The following is a 12331-nucleotide window of genomic DNA, read 5'->3' as shown; positions in this document are numbered from 1 at the left end:
TGCTACAGGCAACTCATGTTGTGCTGCTTTTAGCTTAAAGAACACCTTCCCTCATTACACAGAAGCCCTCATATTTATTATGAGTGTTCCTTTATAACAAGCCAAAATCATATCAAAATGCATTTTGTTTGTTCTTGTTGCATGGGACAATAAAGATATTTCAAATTTTAAAAAAATGTGTAGTGCAGACCTTTGTCGCCTGCACATCTTTTCCAGGAAGTGGGCTCTGCATTTTATAGATTAATAATTTCATAAATAGTGTTAACCCCCTCCCCCTTCCGCCCCACCAATGTTTCCTAGGTGCACATTTCTGATTTGGGGGGAATCTCTTAAATCTGACTTATAGTGCCACCAGTGTAGAACTGTATCGCCAACCTCCAAGCATATGTTGAAAGAAATTCTCTACAAAACTTCCCTTTTTTTTCAAAATCCTAACAGTACCACAGGGAAAGCTTACAGGTGCAGAGTACCTGGGTGAAATGTATCAAGGTTTCAAAATGAAATCTTCACACATACGTCAGTCAGCCTTCCATGGCCCTCTTCTTTTTTTTTTGGGGGGGGGGGGGGGGGCGGAGGTGAGGGGAAAGAAGGTACAATTTCCAAAGCACCCTTCTCTGTGGAGAAAATCATTTTCCCCTTATTGTTGGATCCATGTTGAATTTTCCTCCTATTTTTTTATAACAATAAATGTTTATTGAATATCAAAAAAGAGTACAAAGCACAATCTGCAATACAACCACTATGTACAACTCTCCCCACCACCTCAACCAAACTACTACAAGGAAACCCCACCCCCCCACCATAGCTTATGTCTGTCTCCGGAATACTCTGTGATTCTTCAAAGTATCCCGAACTGCACCCCAAGAATCCCCCCCCACACACCCTCCTCCCGCAAGAAGTCTTGTACAGCCTGAATGAAATGATCAAGATGGGTCCATTCATCATCTATAGGTTAATATCGCTCCAGTCGGCGATCTGTAAGCTTTCAGTTCACCAGTGATGGTCAGTTTCAAATGCCAGTCCATCTTAGTGGGTCCCTCTGTTTCCAGTGGGCTGCTATTACCATTTTGGTCATCAACAGACGCATACATTTAAGGTGGCGCTGCCACTTGAGTCCCCGTCTGTTGCCCAAACCCAAAAGACACTACTTGGGAGCACAAGGAAAAGAGCACCCCAAGGAAGCGGACATCCTCCTCGTTACCAGAGTCCAAAAGTCCTGAAGCTTCCCACAAGTCCACTAGATATGAAAAAAGGTGTCCCTCTCCATGCCACAATGCCAGCTTAAGTAGGAAGCTGTGGGAAACATAACTTTGAGTTTAGCTTGCATATAGTGCTATCTTAACACTTTATAGGCATTCTTCAAAAGCACACAGGAGCAGGGCCACCAAGAGACAGAGCTGGGCCTGGGGCAGGGCTGTTGCAGCAGCTGCCCCCCCCCCCCCCCCCCCCACACTTGGGCAGCTGTTGCCCCCACCCTCTTACCTTCCTTCATCTGCTCCTCCCTCAGTCTGTCACTCTCCTCCTGTGTGCCGGGACCCAGGTTATTGTGTTAATGCAGTCACTTGGGTCCCGACACACAGGAGCAGCAGAGACCCCGGAGCCAGGCCCATGGAATCTTGCCCCCCAACTCTCGTAAGAAGATAAGAGTAACCATACTGGGTCAGACCAGTGGTCCATTATAGCCCAGTATCCTGTTTTCCAAACAGTGGCCAAGCCAGGTCACAAGTACCTGGCAGAAACCCAAATCATGGCAACACTCCATACTACAAATCCAAGGGCAAGCAGTTGCTTCCCATGTCTGTCTCAATATTAGACTATGGACTTTTCCTCCAGGAATTTGTCCAAACCTTTTGTAATCCCAGATACACTAACCGAAGTTACCACATCCTCCGGCAAAGAGTTGCAGAGCTTAACTATTCGTTGAGTGAAAAAATATTTCCTCCTATTTGTGTTAAAAGTACTTCCATGTAACTTCCTCGAGTGTCCCCTAGTCTTTGTACTTTTGGAACGAGTAAAAAATTGATTTATTTCTGCTTGTTCTGCACCACTCAGGATTTTGTAGATCTGAATCATATCTCCCCTCATCTGTCTCTTTTCCAAGCTGAAGAGCCCTAATCTCGTTAGCCTTCCTCATATGAGAGGAATTCTATCCCCTTTATCATTGTGGTCGCTCTTCTTTGAACCTTTTCTAATTCTGCTATATTCACCCACACTTAATTCAATCCCCAAGTCCTTTTCCCACTGATTCATAAAAAGGATATTTATGGAACTCAGTGTCCCATATAAACCGATAAAGAATTGAAATAGAATCCCTAATCTTCCCCAGTGCTGCCCATAAGCTTTCAAAATTCTCATGATCATCTGGGTCCTCCCTCAATGAAACTTCTCTGGGACATGTACCCCAGGATTCTGTATATCGTGCCGAGATGCGCAGAAATCTGAGCATATTCTGTAACAATATGCATAATTTAGCAAGCTAATCAGCGCTGATAATGGGATTGTAAGCAATTATCAGCACTAATTAGCATTAGAATTTACACGCACTACTGTCTAAGTGTATTCTATAACATGGGGTGTGTAAATTCTAAGTTGCATAGTTGAAAAGTGGCCATGGTTATAGGTGTGGAATGGGCGGGTCATGGGCGTTTGTAAAATCTATGCACGTTGTTACAGAACACACCTGCTCCATTCCTAATTTAGGTGTAATGATTTACCCAGGTTTTAGCTGGCGTAATTGAACGCAACTAAATTTAGTTACATGGACTGGTGCTCGGTGCATTCTATATACCATGCGGAAATTTAAGCCTATTCTTTAAAATTTAGGTGTACTTTAGAGAATACGCCTAGGCGCATTTTTTTCCTGTGTGGAATTTTCAGTCGCCTTATATAGAGTCTAGCTCATAACGTTGAATTTGTAAATAGGTTTTAAAAAAAAGGTCAGAACTGGGGAACCCATATTGCTCTGGAAGAGCTTCAAATGTTATTAACTCTCCTATATCTAGTAGATTTTGAAATTTAACTATACCTTGCAATGCCCAGGATGCCAAATTGCCTCTCCCCTGACCCATCTGAAACCCAGGCTCAAAACAGATATGCACCACAGAGGAGACTCTCTGGGAATCACATAACTTTGCTTTAAGGCTGCTCTATAGAGACAGCAAGGGTGACACAAATGGGTTAGCTCAGTGGTTCCCAAACCTGGTCTGGTATGCACCCCAGCCAGTCATGTTTGCAGCATATCCACAATGAATATGCTTTCTTTTTCTTTCTTTCTTTCTCTCTCTCTCTCGGCAATGTACATTAAGAATACATCAAACATGAGCAATAGGCAATTACAGCAGTAAAAATATTCAAATAACAATACAAAGTTTTATCTAGCTGTATATTTGAATTTTTCCAGTTTTCGACAGGTCGACATCACTGTACACATTTACATAAGAATAGCCATACTGGGTCAGACCAATGGTCCATCTAGCTCAGTAGCCAATCCAGGCCACCAGTACCTGGCAGAAACCTAATTAGTAGCACCATTCCAAGCTACCAATCCCAGGGCAAGCAGTGGCTTCCCCCATATCCATCTCAATAACAGCCTATGGACCTTTACTCCAGGAACTTGTCCAGACCTTTTTTTTTTTTTTTTAACCCAGATACTCTAACCTCCATTACCACTTTAATTTTGCATCCTCCGGCTTCCACCAGGTGAGATGAGGACATACAGATAGGATAGGGATTCTGTTAGATTAATCAGTGCTCCGGCGGAGCTAAGCTCTCATGCAGTTGTAGAGATCTGCTTCTCTCTTCCTCCCTTTCTGCTGGCCTACATGTTTTAACCTTGTTCTTTCTGGGATAGTTGTCTATGTTAAACGTATAGCACATTTTGGCCAGCTATGATAGGATATATGCTGAGGGAAGGGACATCTCATCAGGGGTATTACCATACAGAACTGATGTGCATTAGCATAAGACCTTCTTGTATTTTCTACTAGGCTTTATAACATAAACACCCCCAAGAATTTCCTTGAATGCTATTATCTGATGAATGTGAATTAAGTATCAGCATGTGCCTAAGAATCAGGTGTATGTGCTCCAACCTCAAATTGATCAATATTCTGTTTTCATCAATGGTGTCCAGGAGGGACCGTGCAGATAGCGACAATGAATGGGAAGATGTGAACGATGGAGAGGAAGAGGGGGACGGCAGCAGCAAAGGAGAGGATTATGACTCTGAAGGGCCTCTGTCAGATGAAGAGGGGGAGTCTGTCTTCAGGAGAGCAGATGGTTCGGTGAAAGAGTTCCTGTTCCTGCAGGAGGAGACTAAGAGCCGCTTCACTGAGTACTCCCTGACCTCCTCTGTTATGAGGAGGAATGAGCAGCTCAGCCTCCTGGATGAAAGGTTTGAGAAGGTGAGTTATGCATACCACGCTTCTGGGAAATTCACAGCTAAAAGGGTGGCTTGGGTATGTTTAGCCCGTTGTAGCTTCTGGGCACAGTGGACCTTTGTGAGGTGGTAGAATAGAAGTGCTTGGTTCCACTGTTTCATGGTAGGAGAGATTCCACAAATAGAAGAAATCGGGACTAAAACAGCTTTGGGATATCACTGTACTACCCTTTATCCTTTCTGTAGATAGGAACAGTCCCTGCTCCAGGGAGCTTATCTATTCAGGACAGGCAAGCAGGGCAAATACGAGGAAATAATTAACCATTTCCCATAATGAAGGAAACTAGTTATCAAACAGGAGAATAAAGGGTTAGAATTTAAAAAGCATTCTCAAAAAGTGTGCTTTTAGGCTTTGTTTGAATAGGGCCAGAGAGGGAGCATGCATCTGCACAGCAGGGTGGAAAGAACGGTGGTGGAGGTCATTTTTATAAAGCTTTTTCTGCAGGGAAAATGGCTGTTTTAGTGCACGGGAATACACATAAAAAGTAGATACATGACAAGACAGTGCCTGCTTTCACGCAGTCTGCAAGTAGGGTTGAAATGGAGTCGTGTTTTTTCAAATACCTGTATACATGCTTCAGAGCAGGTATAAATTTGTGTGTAAGCACTGCTTCACCAATGAGCTTATTTTATAAAGGCACATAGATGCCTGTGTTTATAAGCCAAGTTGCTTTCCATTGCCTCAGGTACGAACTTGGTGTAAGCCCTCCAAAGACAGGAAAGTATTTACTGTACCTGTATATAACTCACCTTGAGCTATTACTGAGAAAGGCATGACTCAAATCCAGTACCCAGGCGTACTGTGAAGTAATTCAAAACCTTGCAAAAGTCATTTCGAGCCTATAAAGGCAACACTGTACAGGGGGGCAATAGAACATCAGTTCACCTATTGGAAAACTAAACAAGCTTCATTTAGTGTGAATTGATCCTACATAGATATTCAGTTCTAATAGAAAACCTGGTCTCCTTCACACATGTAGAATACAGACAGACTCTCACCAAGTACAGAATAAATAACCACAAACTAAAAGTAGAAATATGTACACACAAATTAAACCTCAAAGAAGCCAGCTGCATATAATGCAACAACCAGGGAAGGTAAGCAGTGATGCATGTCCCCCCCCCCCCCCCCCTCCTCTGCTGTGCCTACTCTAACAGCAGCCTCTGTTGCTTTGTACAGTCTCTTTATGGTTCTTGCCAAACTCCCTCTCTACTGGGAACATAAACAGTTGCCACTTTACCCTTGCCCCCTAGGATAAGTCCTTCAAAGTTTTCCCCTTCATCCACCTGATTTGCTCAGTGGGGATTTTCTTAAGCTTCCTACCATACCACCACTGTGGGGGCATCCTCTCTCTCGCTTTCCACAAAGTCCCATTTCAGGTAGTCCCATCACCCCTTTCCCTCCTGGGCTTCCAGTTCTGCTCACATAAGATCCTTTTTGATTTCTCCAGTTTTTTGGAAGGGGCATTTCTCCCCTTCCTCTTTCATCTTCATACTGTCTTCCTTTTCAGACTCCACTTGGACTCCTAAAACCTTCAACCCTTTTTCTCTGGGCTGGATGTCCTTGGGCTCCCCATGGGGTACAGAAAAACTGCTGAGCTAAGCAAACAAGTGTACACTTTGTGCACCCTTTGTGAGCTGCAGGAAATGGACACTTCAGGACTCCAATCATTTCCCTGTCTTGGTCCATTCTAGATGGAGTAGGTGAAGTTTTAGTATGCAGCAGAGGCAGGTGGAGGTGACCTTGTCCTCTTCTGCAATTCCTGATCTTTACTTGGACATGTATATAATATATGTAGACCACTTTGGTTGTACCACAGAAAGGCAGTATATCAAATCAATGACCCTTGTCCCTTTAGTTTTACGAGCAGTTTGACGATGATGAGATCGGAGCACTGGATAACGTGGAGCTGGAGGGTTTCATCCATCCGGACAGCATTCGACTGCAGGAGGTCATAGAGGACTTCTACAAGCAGAAAGCAAAGGAGTGAGTGTCTGGTGGGTCACCTGGGCAGGGCTTATCAGGAGGAATGGCTGCCATTTGTGACTAGGGATGCCTCTGGGTTTTATTTTAAACTGTTTCTCATGAAGTTGGCATCATATAATCTTGACAACACAATGGTTCCTTACTGCCATCCAAGGGCATTTCTTAATAATACACGTGGGGTTGTACAGTCACATTTACATCTCTATATTGAAGGAAATTCTGTAAAAGGGTCCCATTTGGAGCCTGTTCTATAAGGGAAAGTAGGCACCTATTGCCCTTTATAGAATAGTAGCCTAATTGATCAAAAACACACCTATATTTAGGTACAATCCCATGCACAAGCCATAGAGCTAGTGTAAATGTTTGCACCTGATTGTTACAAGATGTGCATTCATTATTATAATTTTGTCATCTATACATGTACATTTACACGCCATCCACCTGCAAAGTACGCGCCATCCAATACTGGCACATTCTTAGAGTAGCACCTAACCGGAACATGTCATTTTCTTGCGTTTGTGTACCTGATCTACATATGTTCTTGCTACCTAAATCTAGGTGGTTCCTTATGGAATTACTCTGTAAGCTTTTAAATCAACTGCATACATAAAATGGGGCATATGTACTTTGCTTTGTGTGGGTACCTGAAAAATGTCGAGATGAGTATGTGTACACTTCATCTTTGAAAATTACCCCAGGGAATTTATACACCTACATGGACACCTGTTCCGGATTGGCCAGGTTAAGTTATACATTTATAAGCATATTTTCTAAGCATATAAATGTTAACCCTTTCCAATGCTGTCCCTGGGAATGCATCCGATCAGTTAGGTAAAGTTAGGTGCGTACAGACTGTGCTTATAAGTTGACCCATCTGTTGGAAGGGCCATTTTCTAAAGGGATAAAGCACTGCTCTAGCCTCAGATTCTTTTGAAAATGGCTTTCTCTGATTTACCTGAGAAAATGGGCTCTCCTGAAAATTGCACACCTAGTTCCGTAATGTGTATGTTTACAGATGTTCAGTGGAAGCATTCCCGGCAATGGGATTAGTGCAGAGATCGAAACAACATGGCTATTTTTCATGTGTATTCTTCTGTATTTTGTGTTTTCAAAAGCATGCATTTTATTTACTTTGGCAGTGTAACTGCAGAAAAATTGCTGCAAAACTCTGCAAGGGCTTTTTTCTTCAACAATTTTCATAGTGAAAGTGCTTTAAAAATTGGTGCAAAGATTAAAGGTAAAAAGTACCCACAAGCTTTGCAACTATGCAAACAGTATGAAATTTTTTTGTTTTAATTAAACATTGGGCCCCTAGAACTGACTCTCCCCTCCTCACCTTAAGGCCTGTGAGCACAGTATCCAAGCCCTAACCAACTGGGAGATAGAAAACCTGAGCCAGGAATTGAACCTTGGTCTCTCCACCTAGCAGGGCACTTCTGCTACTGAGCCGGCCCCAGCGGTGATCTTCTTTTTTTTTTTTTTTTTTTTTAAATCAAGTAAAGGGAGGCTGATTTTGTAAGTGGTAGAATTTGTAAAGAAACAGACATCACAAATTAGAGCCATTGCCGTATTCAGACTTTCTCTTTCATGAACCACTTCATCATATATAATTGCAAAAACCTCATTTAGAAACAGAATATGTGAATTTTGGGGGTTTTCATTAAAAAGGCATAGAGACATGTTCATGTTTCCCACAAGTTTCTTTCAACGTCTTCAGACTTTTAATCATGTATCCCAAAATATTATATTTCTGCCAAAAATTATTTTTCAAAATTATTCAAAAGGTTTTTCTCAAGAGTGCAGTAAATACCATTTCCTTACAGAGGCAGAATGTGTGCAGAATTATTGTTACATTTTTTTTTTTTTTTACTTCAAATGTAGCTCCAAAAGCATGCCATCAAATATAGCCACACCGATGCGATTCAAGCCAAAGTTCTGCATTGGGGTACGCATTCTTCAATTGTTTGTTTAAAAGACACAAATTCTTTTGAATGTTAATCAAAATAACTTAAACATCCTATCCAAATACACACAACTACTCAACTTAAATTTGCCCCAACAATTCCTTCGGGGATTATACAAATAAAATAGTGCCCAAGCTGTGTAAACTTTCAACTGAGCTCAACCAGTCATTAATCACATGATATTCAGGCACTTATCAGTTATCTATATAAAAAAATAAAGGCTCCAATCAAATAAGAGCTATCCATTCCATAGTCATTTAATCCAGTTGAAGAATGGCTTCAGACCCTATGAATCCAGTATTGTGCACGATAAACAGTGCATACGATTTTCCCTTACTGGACATTGCTATATACAGAGACATCTTACCATGATGAGTTCTTTCCAATACATGTTTGTTCTTTTTCTTTTTTTCTTTCTCATGCATCTTGTTTCTGCTCCTTCTGTTCGTTTCTCCCACCCCTCCACATGCGTGCTAAAAGTTGTGTAAAGCTTGATGATCTTGAGCCCAGAGATGACCCGAATTCTTTTCTAAATGAAGATGATGAAGCTGAAGAAAAAGAAGACCTGGAAAAGCTAGTTATCGAGGAGCCCAGGGCAACGTGGGATTGTCAGTCTATTTTGAGTGAGTATCTCTTGGCATGTACTATGGTGGTGGTCCTTTGCCTGGATCAAAGTGGGTCCTCCTGTCCAGCAGGTGTTGCTAGAGGTACCTTTATCTAGTAGCACCTGACTTCCCGGAATGTGGAAGAGACTCCAGGAGATGCTAAGGTGAGCTGCAGATAGTCAGCTCCTCTGCCTTACTGGATCTCCAAACATGTCTATTTTATCTATATAATAGAAATGTGTTTAAGGGAATAAAGAGCAACAATAAGTGTATTTGAAAATCTTAAAGTATTTCATTATCTTCATCATTCTAAGAGATTTGGGGTTTTTTCCTAAAATTTTCCAAGCTTCTAATTGTGGGGAAAAACGGAAAAAAAAATTTGTTTGAAAACAGGCCTTCATATCTCTAAATCTCAACCGTTTCCAAGTTCCCGTGTCCCTCTCCCATTTCAGTTGGTTGTTCTTGCTCACCCCTCCCTTATCCTTTCCAGCTTCATCTGTTTTCCCTCTTCGTGTTCTGCATTCACAACATTTTCAGGTTCTTTCTCCCACATCTGACTGTGGAAGATTTTAAAAAGGTATTCTGGGCTGCTGCATTTTTGTACAAGATTTGCAGAATGGGCTGTCAACCTGTAATATTTTCAACAGGTGTGTCAAAATAGAGGAGCCCCAGAAGTGGACCACATTATTTCTCTGTTAAACCCTTGTTGAGTACTGCTTTGGTACTTCCCATTCATTGGGAATGGTCTGGAGCAGATGACAAGGAAGAAGAAATTAGGTTTTACCTGCCAACTTTCTTTCCTTTAGTTGCTCCAGACCAATCCCAGTCCCTCCCGTATTGTGTTTTCTGTTTTTGGCTCCTTCGCCCGGTGCGTCAGAAGTCTCCTGAGTTTGGAAGGATCAGGTACAGTGCAGATACAATAAAACAGTAACACAAGCAACCCACTGCTTTCTGAAAGCCTTTTGGGTGCAAGTCAAAGGCTTACTCAAGAAGTTCAAGAGCGTTTTACACAGTTATTGGTTGTTCCGTTCTTGTTGCATTAGTGGTTCAGCTACCATCTTAGCTTTGTCAAAAGAAATAACTGAGGAGTCTCAGGGCTGCACAGGACTATATATAAAGTGATCTCTCAGTAAGTTGTCTCTGCTGGTAGGAGGGCGTATACACACTCATTGGGAATGGTCTGGAGAAGAGAATGACACGGTTACCGTGGATATCCCTCTGTAAATCTGTGGTAAGGACCACACCCTAACTAGAATCACCACGGATGGGGGAACAAAAACTTTTTACAACTCTGCAACCTTCTAACCAAAAACAAAAAAAACTTTAAAATTCAGCAACTGTACATCTCTGCATTTCAGCCAAAAGTCCCCCAGAATTTTCCTCATTTTCGTACATAACATCTCTGTTCAGCTACCAAATTTTACATTTTATTTATTTTATTTTATTTATTGCACTTGTATCCCACATTTTCCCACCTGTTTGCAGGCTTAATGTGGCTTACAAATACCTGTAATGGCATTGCCATTTCAGGGTACAAAATACAATTGGTGTTATAAAGATATTAAGAATAACAAGGTTCACATGTCACTATAATCAAACAGTTATAGAAAGGAGACAGTCATAGTCAAGGGGTCGTGGTGGTATGTTGTGGTTAGTTATGGATTCTCGTGGTAAGCTTTAGTGAAGAGAGAGGTTTTTAACGATTTGCGAAAGTTGGTTATTTCATTAATTGTTTTTAAGTATTTTGGTAGTGTATTCCACAACTGCGAGCTCATGTAAGAAAAGCTGGACGCATGTACTATCTTAAATATGCCAAAACTTATATAACCACTTCTGGTGTGGAGGGATGCCATCAAATTTTCATGTTCCTGCTAACACCAGGTTTGCTGTATGAAAACAGTGCCCATGCAGCTTATTTTGAGAGATTGTCAACCCAGGCACTTTCCTGGTGAATAAGAATACACCTGGATCCCAAAGAACCACCTAACCCATCTGCCTCTGAACTCTGTTGGATAGTTTTCCAATAAACCCTTGCCTTGGGGCAAGTCCACCAAATATGTCTCATAGTCCCTCTCTCCCTACTCCCACACCAGCAAATATACACACAGCTGGAAAACAATGATAAAGCCGCACAGGTGTAGAGATGTTTAAATATCTACATGACAAAAATGCACAGGAGGTGAGTCTCTGTCAGTTGAAAGGAAGCTTTGGAATGAGGGGACATAGGATAAAAATGAAAGGGGGACAGACTTGGAAGTAACCTAAGGAAATATATCTTCACAGAAAGGGTGGTGAATTCATGAGACGGCCTCCTGGTGAAGGTGGTGGAGATGAAAACTATCAGAATTCAAGAAAGCTTGGGAGAAGTACATAGGATCTCTGAGGGAGTGAAAGGGAGAGTAGATGGTATGGATGAGCAGACGGGATAAGCTATATGGTCTTTATCTGCCTCCATTTTTCTGTTTCTCTACAAGACCTTCACATTCGCCACATCGACAGACATTGAATTCTTTGCCAGGGCTGCCTTCATCTAAGTCTAGTTCCCATTCTCATAATGTATCCTTCCCAGCTCCCTCTCTGGTTTTAGATCTTGGGCACCCTAGTCCTCAGGTGCTTATATCTACAGTAGAGTCTTGCTTATCCAACATTCTGGATTATCCGACATATCTCTGTGGCATCATTGCATTGTCACTGAGAAGCGCACAGGTTTCTCTTTTACTTTGTTAAAAGGCTGCAATGCTAGGTAAGATTCTTGGGCACATTATGTTTTTTAAACTTCTTCGTTTGAAACGTGCATTCAGTATACTTCGTAATCAAATAAATAATAGAATATGCAAGCAAGATGATCTATCTGGCCATCAAAGAGAAATGGTTTGGATTTTTTTTTTTTTTTTAGTATGTGTGGGGTGTTTGTAGTTGTGTGTGTGGGGGGGCTAGGCTGTCGTTTGTCTACAATGGGTTGCCGATGAGGCTTCTCAGTTGCTCTGTCATTCTTTCCATGTGTGCGTGTATGTTTGGGGTTCTAGGGTTTATGTAGGTGTGTGTGTGTGTAGGGCTAGGCTGTCAAAACTTGACTACCTTGGATTGCTGTTGAGGCTTCTCGGTTGCGTTGTCATTTCGACTTCTCGTGGTGGCAGACGTCTCTGGGTGATTGTGATGATTCACAGTTGTGGCTGGGGTGCCTTCTCGCTGGGCTTCAATCTGGAAGTCCACGTCCGGAAATAGGTGTTGTGTGAATGTGCAGTCTTACTCCCCTGCTCCTGCTGTCTGTCCAAAGGTTGCCGCACCGGTCCTGGCCGGTCGAAGGGAGGGGTCTTGGATTCGCTCCTGGGATCCT

General features: G+C 42.1%; 1 protein-coding gene across 1 annotated transcript in view; it reads left to right on the top strand.

The window, feature by feature from the left end:
* Positions 1–12331, top strand: part of LTV1 (LTV1 ribosome biogenesis factor) — a 35418-nt gene that overhangs the window by 11980 nt on the left and 11107 nt on the right. The window contains exons 6-8 of the mRNA XM_030195516.1: positions 4133–4403; positions 6298–6425; positions 8870–9012. Of these exons, the coding sequence (XP_030051376.1) occupies positions 4133–4403; positions 6298–6425; positions 8870–9012 (542 nt within the window). The remainder of the gene's footprint in view (positions 1–4132; positions 4404–6297; positions 6426–8869; positions 9013–12331) is intronic.

This window comes from Microcaecilia unicolor, chromosome 3, assembly GCF_901765095.1.
Source record: "Microcaecilia unicolor chromosome 3, aMicUni1.1, whole genome shotgun sequence".
Classification (NCBI taxonomy): Eukaryota; Metazoa; Chordata; class Amphibia; order Gymnophiona; family Siphonopidae; genus Microcaecilia; species Microcaecilia unicolor.
Note: the sequence above shows the minus strand (reverse complement) of the source record. Positions and strands in the feature narration are given on the sequence as shown.